This window comes from Melospiza georgiana, chromosome 1 (genome assembly GCF_028018845.1).
Source record: "Melospiza georgiana isolate bMelGeo1 chromosome 1, bMelGeo1.pri, whole genome shotgun sequence".
NCBI classification, from domain to species: Eukaryota; Metazoa; Chordata; class Aves; order Passeriformes; family Passerellidae; genus Melospiza; species Melospiza georgiana.
The window spans coordinates 95703540-95719825 of record NC_080430.1 but is presented as its reverse complement, the minus strand read 5'-3'; the positions used below and the strand labels follow the sequence as shown (position 1 = coordinate 95719825).

At 37.1% G+C, this 16286-nt stretch overlaps 2 protein-coding genes across 10 annotated transcripts in view; one reads left to right on the top strand and one right to left on the bottom strand.

The window, feature by feature from the left end:
- The window catches only part of ZNF236 (zinc finger protein 236), a 73078-nt gene extending 63542 nt beyond the window's left edge, over positions 1-9536 (top strand). For 5 of the 6 annotated variants that reach the window (XM_058020649.1, XM_058020657.1, XM_058020624.1 and 2 more), the window contains 3 exons: positions 4556-4685; positions 7191-7367; positions 7804-9536. In XM_058020649.1, the coding sequence (XP_057876632.1) occupies positions 4556-4685; positions 7191-7367; positions 7804-7931 (435 nt within the window). In that variant the 3' untranslated portion in view covers positions 7932-9536. Of the gene's footprint in view, positions 1-3504; positions 3767-4555; positions 4686-7190; positions 7368-7803 lie in introns of those variants that run through there. The other variant, XM_058020641.1, reaches the window with a different exon arrangement.
- Positions 9537-11266: 1730 nt separating this feature from the next.
- Positions 11267-16286, bottom strand: part of MBP (myelin basic protein) — a 112293-nt gene continuing 107273 nt past the window's right edge. For all 4 annotated transcript variants that reach the window (XM_058045844.1, XM_058018226.1, XM_058045836.1 and 1 more), the window contains 2 exons: positions 15604-15726; positions 11267-13072 (listed from right to left, as the gene is read on the bottom strand). In XM_058045844.1, the coding sequence (XP_057901827.1) occupies positions 13016-13072; positions 15604-15726 (180 nt within the window). In that variant the 3' untranslated portion in view covers positions 11267-13015. The remainder of the gene's footprint in view (positions 13073-15603; positions 15727-16286) is intronic.

The following is a 16286-nucleotide window of genomic DNA, read 5'->3' as shown; positions in this document are numbered from 1 at the left end:
CTCCAAAAATCAGTCTCTCTTCAGTTTGTTTTCTTAAAACTGGGCCCATCTTAAAGATACGACAAGATAACTTCTTACCCTAGTATGTCCCTTGGATTATTATCCATAACTGATTTTTCAGGAAGGCAGCGATTGAAGTTGCAATAAGAAGTTCAGGGGCAGTCGCAAGAGACTTCAGGGCCTTGGGGACAACTTGTTAAGGGATCAGTAGCACAAGTAATCTTCTCCTCTGTCCTTCCAGCTGCAGGGTGTGGTGTAGGAAGAGCTGGCAGATCAGTAGCTGTCTCTGAGACTGGCATCACCAGCAGAATTTAGGGGGTTTTGACCATGGATTTGTCTACACAACAAGCCTGCTGCAGATGGGCTACACTTGTCTCAAAGGGGGACAAAGATCTTCTCTGAGGAGTTAGCAGGGCTCGTTGAGAGAGATCATCAAACTAGGTTTGTAGGGAGGAAGGGATAAAACCAGACTTGATGGAGATAAGCTTGAGGGCAGCACACCAGTGTTTGAGGGTTCATGTGCCAGCAAGGCCCTTCAAGCTCCACCCCAGTGTGCTGAGGACACGTTTGAAATGTCCTGGTGCTGGTGCATGCAGCACTGTAGTCATCTCAGTGGAGGTAAGGGAAATGGTCAGTGACCTGCCACACCACTTCAACATGCACAGTTTGTCTGTAGCACTGGGTGGAATCCACCCAAGGGTACCAAGGGGCCTGTCAGAAGAGCTTGCCAAACCACTTCTACGATGAGCAGTGCTGGCTAACCAGGGAGGTCCCAGTTGACTGGATCTTGGCACCTGTGATGCCCATCTACCAGGGCTGGAAATAGGATCTGGGAAACTACAGGCCTTTCAGCCTGATCTCAGTGCCAGGAAAGGTTATGGAGCAGCTCATCTTGTGTGCCACCATGTGGCACATGCAGGACAGCCAGGAGATCAGGCACAATCAGTGAAGGTTTATGAAAAGCAGGTCCTGCTTGAGTAACATGATTTTCTGTGACAAAGTGACTTGCTCATGGAGGAGGGAAAGGCTGTGGATGTTGTCTACCTGGACTTCAGCAAAGCCTTTGACACTGCTTCCCACCGCATTCTTCTGGAGAAACTCAGCTCCATGGCTTGGACAGGCTCAATGTTTGCTGGGAAAAACTTGGCTATATGTCCAGGCTCAGAGCGGTGGTGAATGGAGTTACATCCAGCTGATGGCTGGTCACCAGTGGTGTTCTCCAGGGCTCAGTACTGGGGCTGGTTCTGTTTAATATCTTTATCAATGATCTGGACAAGAGGATCAAGTGCACTCTCAGTCATTTTGCAGACAACACTGAGCTGGATGGAGTGTTGATCTGCTGGAGGGCAGGAAGGCTCTGCAGAGGGATCTGGACAGGCTGGATCAATGGGTTGGGGCCATTTTGTGAGGTCCAGCAAGGCCAAGTGTTGGGTCCTGCTCCTGGGTCATGAAAAACCCCAGGCAGTGCCACAGGCTGGGGGCAGAGTGGGTGGAAAGCTGCTGGTGAAAATGACTGGGAGAGCTGAGTGACAGTGGCTGAGCAAGAGCCAGAGTGTGCCCAGGTGGCCAAGGAGGCCAATGGCTCCCAGCAGGAGCAGGACAGTGGCTGTCCCTCTTTACTTTGTGTTGGCAAAGTAAATCCTGTGTTCAGTTTTGAGCTCTCAGTTCATGAAGGACATTGGGGTTCTGGAGTGTGTCCAGAGAAAGGCAGCAGAGCTGATTAAAGGTATGGAGCACAACTCTTAGGAGGAGCAGTTGAGGGAAGCTGGGGATGTTTAGCCTGGAGGAAAGGAGCCCGGGGATAACTTAACACTCTCTGCAACTTCCTGAAAGAAAGTTTTAGCCAGGTGGGGGTTGACCTTTACTGGATAATGAGCAATAGGACAAGAGATAATTACCTCAGTTATGTTAGGAGAGATTTAGATTGGATATCAGGGAAAATTTCTTCATTGAAAGGCTTGTCAGGCACAGCGTGTAAAGGGAAGTTGTTGAGTCACCAACTCTGAAGGTATTTAGAAGATGTGTAGATGTGGCACTATGGACAGTGTCTTAGCAGGCATAGTTTAGTGGTAGACTTGTCAATGCTGGTTAATGGTTGGCTTTGATCTTAAAGGTCTTAAAGGACAATTTCATTTACCACTGGACCATCAGGTACTAAAACAAATTCCACGTGTCATCAGACTCTTTATCAAGGTGTTGATAGCAGCTTCAGTTGTGAGCAGCCTTTAACAGCAAATTCAAAGATAAATGTTGGGGTTTGGCTTAGGATTTTGGGAAGAGATCAGCCATCTGTTACTTGTGGTCTTCATTTTATACTGGTGGAATTCTGGAGATCACCAGAAACATTAAGGGCACTACCAAACTTCAGGTTTTTCAGAAAAATCCAGTAAGAGGTAAGGTTATCAGTGTTTAGATCCCAGTACTTAACAGTAGGTGTTTTTTCCAAAGATGTCAGTACCAGCATTTTCATAATTATGTACAGGAAAATGCTCTTTAGAGATCATGTACAAACACCTCCACCCCCCACCCCCAGTGTTAAGGCTTTTCAGTTAAGTGACTCAGACTCCCCTTCTGATGTGGGTTACTGTCCTGTTTTACAGCTTCAGAGCAGAGAACCTTCAGACATGCACAGTGACTAAACTGTCCAGTTTTATATGAATATGTATTGGAAGTATCTGGAAGTTGACTGTTGATAGTAAATAAGGCACAGACATGATTCCAAGTTAAAAGGAAAAAGGCCTTATCATCCTATTAAAACAATGGAATGAAACAAACTTTTTATTGCCACACTTTGAGAGGTGGTTACAATTAATGTTTCAGGAGTGATGGGGTATAAGAGTGGCATACTAATGCAATGAGCCATTTCAAAGAAGGTTTCCTGGTCTTATTTTTTTTTATTAGATAATGCTTGTTTGCTACCCCAAGATAATTGCTCTCTGAAGAATATAAGAATTGCACAAATAATGTTGTAAAATATCACAAAATCAGTGAAATACTAACTATGTAGATAAAGAGATGATTGCACTTCACGAATGTTGCATTTTCATGAACTATTTTCAAAAGAATATTTATTTTACAGGAAAAGTGAGAGGTGCACAGATCAGTGGAACAGAATTGCATCACAAACTGTTTCTTCAGAGAAAGTTGGCAGAAAGTTTTACAGGGCTATCTGGATATGTTGTTTGCATTGAAGTATAAGTTGGGGTGGGAGTCATTGGGATTTGGAGGTTTGGTTTTTTGTTTGGGTTTTGTGGTGAAAGAAAGAAGCAACTGCTTTCAGATAATATTTTTGAAGTAGGTTATAGTATGATTCCACCATTTCAATGCTTGAGGGGGTTATGAACAAGATAAGACCTAAAGATTTTGTTTATTTCCACCTAAGCAGGGGTTTTAAGATACCTAATTTTTCTCAGAAGACCTTATATTATTTCCCTATAATACTCTATTATTATAAGTACTGTGATAATAATATTCATCCATGTAACTGTCTCGCTGATTTTCCAGTGTAAACAAACTCTGCAGACACAGTTTGCTTCAGTTCGTGGAGTGAGGAATAGGACTTCATAGACATCAAGAAGGCTTATTGTTTAGGTATAGTAAAGACTAATTAATAGTTTAGTCTGTAATCAAATAGACTAGAAAAGAATATCAACACACATTTTAGAAAGTGGACAAGTATTTGCAGTACTGTTTCACAGACAGTTCTTGATTAGATTTTTTAGTTATATATATTTTTATTTCTTTTCTTTTGTAATTTGAATTTTGACTTGGTACTAATAATGAAAATGAAAAAATAATAATGAAAAATGAAAAAATTAATAGATAACATAAATACTCTTCTAAGTTTGAAAAACATCTGGGCCTAGCATCAGTGTATTAAAAACACTGAAATTAGAACTGTTATTGATGCTTTTTCATGAAGATAGAACATCCTGCTATCTTACCATTAAGAACCTTAGTGATTTAAGTTTCTGTTTTTTTTCAATTAAGAGTCCATTGTGAAGTGGTTCTGTTTGCATCTTGCCATCGTGCAGCTGTGTGTGTATGTTGTGATAGTTGCCTCTTTGAGGCCTGTGCAGTTTGACAGTGTTACCAATTCAGGTGCTGAGGAATGCCCACATATCAGACAAGGAGGGAGATGGATGCTGTAGAGGAGAGGGGGGGAAATCCTACGTTAGTTTACAAGGCACAGTAGTCAGAATACCTCTTTGTAGATGCACAGAGCATTTAAAGAACTCTGGTTTGGTTTTCTGTATTTTATTTTGCTTCAGATAATTAGTAAAGGGACTAATATATGCCAAAAAAAGAAAGACATACAGTTACTTATGGAGTTTTTCAGAAGTGTGAAGACTGATGGTTAGAGAGAGTTGATACACAAAAATAATCTCTAATTTAAAAGAAAAAAAACAGTGCAGGCTTCCATTTTCTTCCAGCTTGTCTGCTGATGACTAAGATCCTCTGCTTTTGTCTTCAAGGTGTCAATATATTTTTATGTTAAGTACTGAAGTGTTTTTAAAGGGTCTGAAATTTATTTTTTTTCCCTATGCTGGCTTAGGAGCACATGCAAACCCATCAGGGTGGACCTTCACTGAGTTCCCAGAAGCCTAGAGTATTTAAGTGTGATACTTGTGAAAAAGCTTTCGCTAAGCCAAGTCAGCTGGAGAGACACAGTCGCATCCACACAGGTGACACCAGAAATTGTTTTTATCTTGAGAGGTTTTCTTAGCAATGTCTGGGTGTTATGTTTGGAGCCCTTGCTTATGCTTTCAGCTAACTGCATTTAAATGTCAACTTAAGCTTAAAAAAACAAGTAAATTTCTTTCTTCAAATGTATGGTAATTGAAAGGAGGAACAGCAAACTTGAAACTCATGTGCACTAAGCTGGTCTTTATTTTGGGACTGGCAGTACTGCAGTGATAATGTGAGTGCATGAACTTGTGTCTAAAGGTTTGTCAGCCTTTGAAAGAGATAAATCATATTTTACAGTATTGTTTGAAGTGATTTAAAAACACTGGTTATGATCATCCTCAATCATACCAGAAGAATGTGCAAATGAGGAGTGTGCTCAGTGATGTTAAACAAGAGATAGGTTTGACTGCTAATGTAGACTGCTGTGTGCAGTGCTTCATTGTCACTGAGCTACATGCACAGGTCATCTGTTTCTAATGCCAGTGCTTTTAATTTGTTGTGTTCTTTTCCACATATTCCACTTGTATTATTTCCTTCAAAAGTTAATCTATAAAAAGTCTATTCTTAGGGAGCACTCATTTTCTGTGATGTAAGTGAAATGCTTTTCAGGTTGCAACTTCTGCCCTACTTTAAGTTGAAGGCTGTACATAGGATGATAGCCCAGCTGCCCTCCCTGTCACCTTCTGTGCCTGACAAACATTCGTCTTCAGAGCATGAGTTCTAAATACAGCAGTCAGTTCTCTGAAACAAGTTCTTTCTTTTCCCTACCACTGCTGCCAATAAATAGCTGTCTTGGCTGCTAAACGTAAACAGGACAGGGGAAAGTTACCTGTGTTGCTAATGAGCTGGAGAGGACCAATGAATTTGGCTGGATGTGCTGTAGAATAAGAAGATTCCCTCAAAAGGGTAAAACTCTGTCTTAGAATGAGTCAACCAGAGCTTTCTCTTTTCCCAGCATCAAGCTGCTTTTTGGTTATTGCATTAGAAAAAACATTCTGGTTCTACTGTGGCTAGGAAAAGAGAAGCAGGAGTTAAAATCCAAGGAAATTAAAATACCCTCAGTAATTTGATTTTTGCAAAACTGACTTAAATAACACAGACTCTTGAAAAAGTTATTGTCTCCTAGTTTAAGGGTTCCACAGAATATGCAGGAAGCAGGAAAAATTACCAGTTGTCATTTTCCGTGCTTAGTTAATTTCATGCTGCTGCCCCACTGTAATAGGCACAGAGCATTTCAGGGAGACTGAGAACAGAGCAGAGTCCCTTTATTGATCTGTTTCTCATAAATCTTCACCATCATAGGATGAGTTCTTTCTGTTTTGGAATGACTTGTAATTCACTCAGGAAATCCTTAGATATTTTTGGGTTTCTTGTACTAGGAGACTCATGTGCTAGACTGTAACAGACCTTGCTAAATTCATATTTATTTTTGTGTTTCAACCATGTCAGGCAACAGTAAGTCAATCTATAGGATTGTAATTCTTTCAAAAGGTAATTTTCCTTTGGAAATCACTGGAGACCAAAAGAGTGAAAATTCTGTTTATGTGCTGCACAGAAGTGTTTAGATGGATGCATTTACATAAACTATGCTAGGAAAGGTTAATCTAAACCTAAACTGACTTATTTCCATAAAGATACTGTCCTTGTCTGTGAGAAAGTGTTTGTGATTTCTATCTTGACTAAACATTTCTAACCATTTCTAATGGGTAATATCTACTGAATCAATGACCAGAAGGAAAATACATTATTTCTCTGAATAGCTCTAGCTATCTTGCTATTTAGGATTTATCAGTGAAGAGTGGTTTGCTGAAATGTTGAAATCAGAGGGAAGCACTTGCTTCCAGTTCTACCGAAAACTGTGTAGTAATCCATTACACCAAAAAGGCTGCTCACTTTCACTGAATTTAAAAAATGGAATCAAAACAATTTCAATAAGCCTAGATTTCTCTTCAAACTAAAGAAGAAGTTGTTAACAAAAATAGAAGGAAAATATCTGTGCTTTAAAGGACCTTCTGAAGTTGGATAGTTGGATTTGGCATGCAGATGGGAACACTAACATAATGGAGAGATATATTTGTCCTGTAAGAAAGAATTTGGAAAAATGTTTTTACTTCTGCTTGTGCTTTATTGTGCTAACTAATAGCAAGAGTATCTTAGAAAGTGCTTTTAGAAGTCCTTAATAGGTGATGGTTTCCTTGAGTACAGAAAAGTCAAATTAGTAAATTGATTTTTTTTTGGTAGCTCTGTTAAATAACTTACCTAGGTTATAAATTGGATAGGAAGGATTATATCAGTGATTTAGTACTTATGTAACTATTCTGACATTTAATTTGAGATTTTTGCTGACAATGTGAAGCTATAGCCCTGTTTGGAGAAAGTCTCAAGGAAAATGATGATGTCTATTTTATTTCTAGATCATCTTGATAATTTTTACAGAATTTCAAACTGTATTCCAATCTTAAATGGAAAAATTATGAAGTATGTTTTTCTTTCTTATAAAGGGGAACGGCCATTTCAGTGTACACTGTGTGAAAAGGCATTTAACCAGAAGAGCGCTCTTAAAGTCCACATGAAAAGGCACACAGGAGAGAGACCTTATAAATGTGACTACTGTGCAATGGGATTCACACAGAAAAGCAATATGAAACTGCATATGAAACGGGCTCATGGTTACACTGGTACGTAGCATGGTGGTAGTACTGCTGAGGACAGGACTCCATGTGTTTTGTTAGGAGAGCACAGAGCACTTCCCTTAAGTTATTGAGGAATCAAGCACTGATAGCCCAAGACCACAGTTGATGAGGTAATAGTTACACATCCAACCCAAAAATCAGGCTGAAACAGCAATTCGTTACTTTTTATGGTTCCTTGTTTTTGATGTGGAGCTCTGTGTACAGAAATACAGAGTTGAAAAATTATTCCAGGAAAGCAGTATATTGTATTGGATTTTTAAAAAAAAATTTTCCAAGACCATCTAATGAATTGACAGTATCTGAAATAATTGTATAATACTGTTCCCATCATGGTTCCTTTTTTCCCAAGTGCTACATTTGCCTTTTTCTTACACCATATGTCAAATGACACTCAATTGCCTTTTCTCTTGTACCTTGGTAGGTCCTGTACAAGAGCCTGCAAGTCACCAAGAACAAGAAGGGGAAGACATCAGTCGTGCTCTGAATTTAGAAGAAGTGGTACAAGAATCTTCAAATGAATGGCAAAGTATAGGCAATGTTTTTCGATAACACCTTCAAATTTGAAAAGAAAAAATATTTCTGGGACTCAAACTTTACAGTTAAAGCTTCAAGCATTGAAGATACTAACAATAGAATAATATATTATAGTTTTTTTAATTATTTACAAAAGATACCTAAAAGATGAATTCTTTTTTTTAAGCTTGTAGAGGAATATTGGGAAAACTTCATTTAATCTGTGCTAAGTTGTCTGTGAATCAATGAACTCAGGTAATAATGTATACAGTTTCATCTTTGAATTCACAGCCAGTATATCTATTTAAAAATAAACTGGAACTTTATATCAGAATAGGATGATTCTCATTTTTAATGATGATGAAGAATAGCTTCACAGGAAAATCATGAAACTGTCAGTCAACTTTTTTTTAATGTGTTCTAAGAAATAATTGAGTTTGGAAACAAAGTGTTGCAGTTGATGATGCATGCAGTATAAAACAGTGGAGTTTTGCCTTTTTTTTTTTTCTTACAAGGCACAGGAAAAGGCTGTATTTCTTTTGAAAGCTTTCTTTTTTAGTGCATTTTGAGAATTTGTTGAAAAAAAGAAAATACTGCGAGCTCATGACTTTTCTTGAGGTAAACCCTTGAGAGGGAGCATGTTCATTTTCATTCCAACCACAGAGGCAGGTAGATGTTAGTTTTTACAGTAAAAGTCTTGAGGTTTTTGACTTGGCAATAATTACTTAATAAGAATCCAAATGGAAAAGGGTTCCAGTAAAAACCTCTGTTGTTGTTTGCTGTACTGGGTCAGCAGGTACATTTCTCAGTGTCTGTGGAAAACAGCCATATACTAAATCTGTGAGGTAAACAAGTACCATTTTGGTTAGCAGTGAGAAAATTAGGTGCACACTAAGTCACCTCTACTATACAATGTTCCCCAGTGCTGTAAACAGTTATAATTTTGAATCTGTAAATTCCTTATTATTTTCTTTGTGGATTTTGGAAATATGTTGCATTTATTTGTTGTTAAAGTCATTGTTTTAGCAAAACTACCTAGCTGACTGAGTATTGCTTTCAAAGGTGCCACTTGTTCAGTATATTCATAGCAGAGAAACACTGGAGTAAAAGCATAGTTGTCTTTTAGACATTCCAAAGACAGAAGCTGTTTTCTTATTTTTGCCTTGTTCTTTTGAATTTTATTTATATGTTACATATATATAGATATATATATGTGTGCTTATATATGTATATATATATATATTTAAAGTCTACGAGCCTCTGTGTGGCTGATCAGTATATTTTGTAAATATTAATCCCAGTTTCAAGGAGTTCATCTGTTTGGTTGCCACAAGTACTTCTAGATCAGTGGTGGATATGTTGTACTATAATACAGACCCAGACTTTAATTTTCCTTCTAAAAGATAATTGTTCTCAGATCCAAAAAGCTCTTATCTGTAAATATTGTCTATACTCTGTCTGTGATACAAACTAGTTATTTCAGATTGCTGAAGCAAGAAATCGCTGTTGGTTTTGATAGGACATCTCTTAATTCTTTTGTTAACTGTTCAGCATATGTATATAAGTAATATAGTTGGTGACATGAAAATAACACTTTTGTTATGTGGAATATTTAATTGAAAAACATGCTAAATAATATTACTTTTTTCCAAATTCTGTTTCGTGTATTTTTTAAGCATATGAATCTGGATTCTAGGAGATTGGAAAAACTGTTTACAGAAGTGCATGTTTGAATATTAGGTGTGAAGAATAAAGTCCTTCCATCAGTGCCTTCCCTTCCAGGCAGCCTGTGAATGTTTCAGCTGTTAAAGACAGACATTATATTTTACAGTTGTCTGGCCTCATGGCATAGCACACTGTTTATCTGTAATAATAGAGCAAAATGTGCTGTATTGCCTGTTCCACGTATGAAATTTTTTCACTGTTATTTCAGGGAATACTGTATGAATGCACAGAGGACTTGGAACTAGGTGATCTTAAAGGTCCCTTGCAACCCAGACCATTTAATGAGTGTGTGATACTTGGTACACAGAACCTAAAAGCTGATCTCATGGGTAAAAGGATGGCATTTTTAAAGGGTCACTTCTCAAAGTGTTATGCCTTGGTTAGAGGCAGTGAGTCTGTTCAGCAAGCCTTGGAAGTGTTAACTGAACAGTGTGAGTTACGGAGTCAGCTGACATTTCTCCTGAATTCAGTTTGCTACTCTTCTAGCACTTGGAAATCCTGTCAGCTACAGTAATAGACTTTTAAAAAATTTCTTTTTAACATTGTATATTATTTGCTTCCCTGCATCCTCTTCATCTGTGAACTTAAAAGTGTCTTAACAGAGGTTTTTATAGCCTTGGTAGGATTGAGTTGGAGCTTTTCAGAGCAGTGTATGTGTTGATGTTCAGAGCAAACACAGACACTGTAACCAGTATGCTGATATTTTCAAAAGCTGTGTTAAAGCAGATGCATTATGTAAGGAAGCAGAAGAGGTCTTGTTCTCAGGAGTGCTTGATGTGTCACATTGCATAGTGGGTAAGTGGACAGCCCTTGTTCTTTCTGGTTTAATGCAGCAGTAGGCTTGTGCTAGCCTTGGGGTTTTGGGCTCGTGTCTGCTCACAGTTTCTTTTGGCTTATGCCCATTCCTTCAGAACATTAAATTACACACTCCTGGTATTGCCTGTGCATTCTTGTTTCAGGAAAAATCCTTTGCTTACAAATCAAATGGCCATTTAAACTGCTGGTTTTCATCAAAACTACTAGTGTGTAACTAATAAATTTCAGGCTAAGTTTTAATCTCTTTTCATATTGGTAAAGCAATGCTTTCAAGTACTGTACCTATTCCTCTAGAGGAAGTAAATCCAAAAAGCCACTTCAACCCTCTGGCAAAGATGACTGAGGGGAAAGAAGAGTGATGAAGGCAAGGAAGAGGTTTTGGTTAAATTCTGTTACTCTACAGTGCAGTATATTGAAAGATGTATTTCTCCGGGTTTTTTACCTTAAATAGTCTTTCACATTTTTGAGGGCTGTTTGTGCCACAATTTTTCATGAAGGGGTCTGGTTTTTATTTCCTGTTCATAGACATTTTATGTTTTATGCCTTGCAATATCCCTCTGGCCTGTAGCTGTCACTCCTTAAGACACTGGCATTCCATAATTCTTGTGTCCTATTGTCAACATTCTGGGCCATGCGATGTCACTAGAAGCCTGTGTGCGGGGTCTCAAGGTGTCATTGTGTTATTTTCTAGTATCTGAACATTATTCATAAACTCTGGGGAATGGGGGGTGGCAATAAATCAAACAGACCTAAATATATATAAGTATGTATAAGCATATATATATATATATATATCCTTTTCCTTTGTAAAAAAACAAAACTGGCCCAAGTTTCATTTCAAGTTGATTACTTTATTTCAATAGTGACTATTTTTAAAAGCTGTGTTCCTCTAAGAACAATACGTGTTCAAATTAAATCAACTATTACGTTGCAGAGTATACATCTGAATGAAGCTACAATAGAAAAATACACATAGCAACCAACAAAGGTAATAGATGTAATAGTGTGTGTATGCATAATACTTTTGGCAGTTTTGTTTTCTTTAGTCTCTATGTATTTTCTATCATCTCATCTTCCATTGCTTCATATTAATGGACACTGATTTAAACCTACAATAGATCTAGATGTGAAATGTAAATAACATATATTTATAGGTAACTTTTACTGGGTACTTATTAGGAATGCTGTTTCAACCTAGGAAGCACTAACTGTAATCTACAGTGCATAGGCTAAAACTAAAAAAAAAAATAAAAATAATTAATCAGACACTTAGATGACAGGTTGAAGAAATTGTAAGTTTAAGTAATAAAACAGTGCAATTCAGAAGAGCCTTTTATTTCCCTAAGTGTGGTTGGAAATACCATTTCCACACATTCATTTTAGTAATTTGTGAACAATTCATATCTAAATCTAACTGAACTAGAGTCTATTTCTACAAGGCAACTACAATACAACAGTTAAATGTTCACAGTAGTTTACTATGAGTTTGCTTTGGTGCACTGCCCTTAAAAGGCATCCAAGTGTTACTCAGGCAAAAGATGAGCTAATCAAATACAACACTGCTGCAATACCAAGAGAAAGATTTGAAATTCTAATGTGAGATGTGCAGGACTATCTGAGATACCAGTACTGAAGGGCTTTCTTTCAGAAATTAGACTTTTTTTGTTTATATGCTTATTTACTTATTGTACTGCAAAGTTAATGCTATTGCAGCAGAATTTATGTGAAGCACCAGTGACGTCCAGTGGTCACGTGTGCAGTCTTAGATGTTTCTCTGGGAATATCCCATGTTTTGTATCATTAGTCTAACTCAAATTTGAAATCCTCTTTCTCTCCCTCATCTACTCTTTATTCTCATGGTTTGGATGCAATGAGCAAATCATAGTATGGAAAGAATTTCCTTATTGCTATTGCTCCACATCATATTGATTCTTCAACATCTGCCCCCTCCCACACTTCACATACCTTGAACTCCCAATGTTTGATAAACCTTTCCATGACTGCCTAATCCTGTTATGAAAATAAATTATTCTGTGAGTGAGAGAAGGAAGATTAAAACAAAACAAAAGAAAAAAAAAAAAACTAAAAAGAAAATTTGGATAAACAGTCCTTACAACTTCTGCACATGTTGGATCTTTTTTTTTTTTTTAACAGCAGTGTCTCAAAAATTCATTAACAGCAGTGCTCAGTGTCCAAGACATTATAGCTCTTTATTTGTAATTGTGATGTTCACTAAAACGAAACCAGAAGGGTTGAGCTTAAATTAGGTGCTTGGGAGAAATAAAGGAGTCCAGCATACAGTTAGGGCATCCTGAAGAAGAAGGGGTATAGTCAGAGATCTTGTTACTTCACATAAAATAAGGAAAACATCTAGCAAAGCTACTTTTTGTGTTCCTTTCATTCAACTGTTGCTCAGGGATTGCCAATAGAAGTTTGTATCATCTACTGCATGGCATTACTACTAATTGGCATTAAGTAATGGATTGCATCTATCTAGGTAATTGTGGCAGCTGTTACTAATTTTAAGGCAGTTATATTATGAAGCAGAGTATGTGATCCTTGGGTGGCATCTTGGAGCTTCAGCGCCTAGCAATGGGGGAACCAGACCGCGATCCAGGTCGGGACCCAGAGCCTCCCTGTGGAGGGAAGAACAGTTGCATCAATTAGAAATTAATATGTATTTGGGGCTGTGCATTGAAGAACATCAATCCATTGTAAGTATGACAAAATTTAAAATACTATCTAAGGAAAATAGCCTCCAGGTGCCTCTAGTATATCACTAAATATTACTGGGATTTTTCACTTCAAAAATAGGATTTATTTTCATTGATTTTTGCCTAGGATTCACTTACTGTCATTAAATCTTCCACAGAAGACTAGACAGTCTCTCATTAACAACTTCTAAGTGCATGTTCTTATTCGGGCCTTCCTAACGAAAACAATTTATTTCCTTGGACAGCATGGAAAATTTCATTTTTATGAACCCTGTACTATGTGCATACTTCAAAACAAGTAACAAAACAAAATCTCCAAAACTTGATACAAGATGTAATAGTTTCACATCTTCTGAAAAAACTGAAATTTAATCATTTCATTCTGCAGTAAGTTCTCAGTGTTACATCAACAGGAGGTTTATATGGAAAGCTCAGATGCAAGTATAGGAGAAAGCTAAGAAAAGATAAAAGGGCTGAAACCTGCCCTATTCTTAGAAATAATAAGAAAGTGTCAAGCTGTGAGGAAAAAACTGTGGCAATTCATAAACCTGCCCTTGAGAAAAGAAGCATTTTTATAGCAAAGATGATTCAGGCTGAAATTCCAGCAATTAATTTTTTTTGGAATTTGAGATTAACTTGGTATCTTGTTCCTTAGCTTTAGCAACTCTTCTACAGGCAAATCTTGAAAAATGCTCTTAAGATCACAAATGTGAGATAACGTAGTAATTTTTACTGTAATCAGATGATGACTAAACTGTTTACTTGAAAAAAAAGTGTGTGTACTTTGGGACTTAATTTTCTTCATTTATGTTCTTATCTTTCAGCACTGCCTTCTTAGTTTTACAGAACTGTTACAGGAAAATTCACTCTAATTCATTAGGTAACTGGCTTTTTTTGTTTCAAAGATATCTTAAAGACTGGATAACTTTTTTATATTACAAGACTACTGAACTATCTAAAGAAAGAGTTATTAATGCCTCCTGCTGTAAACAATAGGTCTAAATCAAATAAGCATGAATAAAACTCTTATCAAAGTTGCAGAACTTATAATGGCTGGGAAAAGGTTATCTAAAAAGTAAAACTGGTGTATGTATCTCTGATATATATATATATATATATATATATATATATATATATATATATATATAAAACTAAGCTAAAATAGCTATGATGAATATGCAAAAAAGAGAATGTTAAATTTCATGAGGGATCATTAATGTGTATTTTCAGATGTTGAAATGATGAAGTTTTACAAATAATGAGAGTGTATAGCCATGGAATAGTTAATGTACCTAAACCCCACTAAAACTACCAAGTGCACAACATGAAAATAAGACTTAAAATGTGTTTGTTTGATTTTTACCTGGACCTCTGAAGAGATCATTCCTTTTCTTAAATTGCAACATAACAATACCTACTACTTCCTTGAAGTTTCTGTCCTGTCACTTGGTGCTGCATATATTTGGGAAACAACTGTACAATGGGAGATATAAAACCTAAACTGTTTAAGAGACAAAAATGTGGGCTTTGCTGCAAATGAAGGCACTGTTATATCTCCTGTTGAGGAGAGGACTAGTAAGAGTCTGAAATGATCAGCTCTGCTAAGGGTCTCAGACCTTCTGACTCGAATTTAAGATGACTGCTGATGGCATCTTCATGTGCTAATACTGTACTGGGTGATTTGTTATGAGTGAATTCCCTGCCATCATTGCCTTAGAGGGAAAATATAGTCTCGGTCAAAGTATCTGCCAGGGAATATAGTCTGCTTTTCATGTGTCTGTTTCCTGACATAGAATGTAAAAAATCCTCACAACTGACCTTTTTTTCCTGTTCTGTTTTCATTTATTGCCTGTGTTGTTGTGGCTGTGCTGTGCTTTGAAATGGGGAATTGAACCAGACTAAAGATAATCTGACCAAATGTTTATTTCTGATAGGACAGTTTTGTAATTTGTCCCACTCTGTGGTTTCATAACTTTCGATACTGACATATTGTAAGAGTTTTCCCACCTGGGGTGGGAACAAGCAGGGACTGCTGGAGTTGTTACTGCATCCAACACTGCCCTGTACTACCCTTCTGCAGTTTATCAGTTCTCTTTCATTTTCACTATCCCAAATAATTCAGCAGCAACCAGCTGTGTCGTCTCATTTGTCTTCTGTATTTCAGATCATTTTTGCATTCAGTGACAACACTGGTCCTGGTGCAGGTCTTTGTGGGACATTGTGGACTTACCTTCTTTTCTGATGGCCACTAACTGTGTATTTTTACCTTTGTTTCCTATCATGTAAGTAGTCACTAAGCCACAAAATAACCATCTGGTTTATCCATGCAAGTCTAATTCCATCAGAAGCTTTAAGGAAATAGACTTGTTTCAAACATGGCAGGTCCTGGAGAGGTTTAGCTTCTCTTTTTCCCTGTTCAATTTTTTTGTACTTAAAGTTCAATTGTACTTTACCAGTTTAAAGATTCTGGAAAGAGTGCCCTGGCCCTCATGATAGGATCCCTTGTGTCCCTTATGAGCAGATTTATGCTCATAGAATTTTCCGCTTCCATATCCTGGCTTGTGTGTTTCACCACCCTGCAAAGAAAGATTTTCATGTATATTGCAAATTGTCATATTCCAATTATCATATGCATGTTGTAGTCTTTATTTGTGATCACTGAAATGTAATACTTAAATGAGGAATTTGGAGGTTGTTGCAATAAAACAATATTTTATGCAATAAACAAGGATAAAGGAAAATGTTAGGAAATTATCTGAATAGATTCAAATCTGAGGGAAGCATCAATCTGTAAAAAATGAATTTATATTCAAAAATTAAATACTCAGAAGGTTAACCTGTGTGAAAAAACTTAAAATGTTTTAATTTCATGAGTTCTAAGATGTCAAACACATCAGCTAATATGTGGTGTTCTGATAGTGAAAGAAAGGCTTAATGGCTTGAAGGCTTTGATATTTTGTCTTAAAATGCCAGTAATTTACATGCCATCTCATATAAAATCAAACCTGTGGTAGAGAAGTAGAATTTAATTAGTTGTGAGAGAACTGTGGGAAGAACTTGTCTAGGAATTGCTTAGGCAGATCACTTCTAATTGACAGGAAAGGTGGAACAAAATACTGAGGTTAGTGGCAGCATT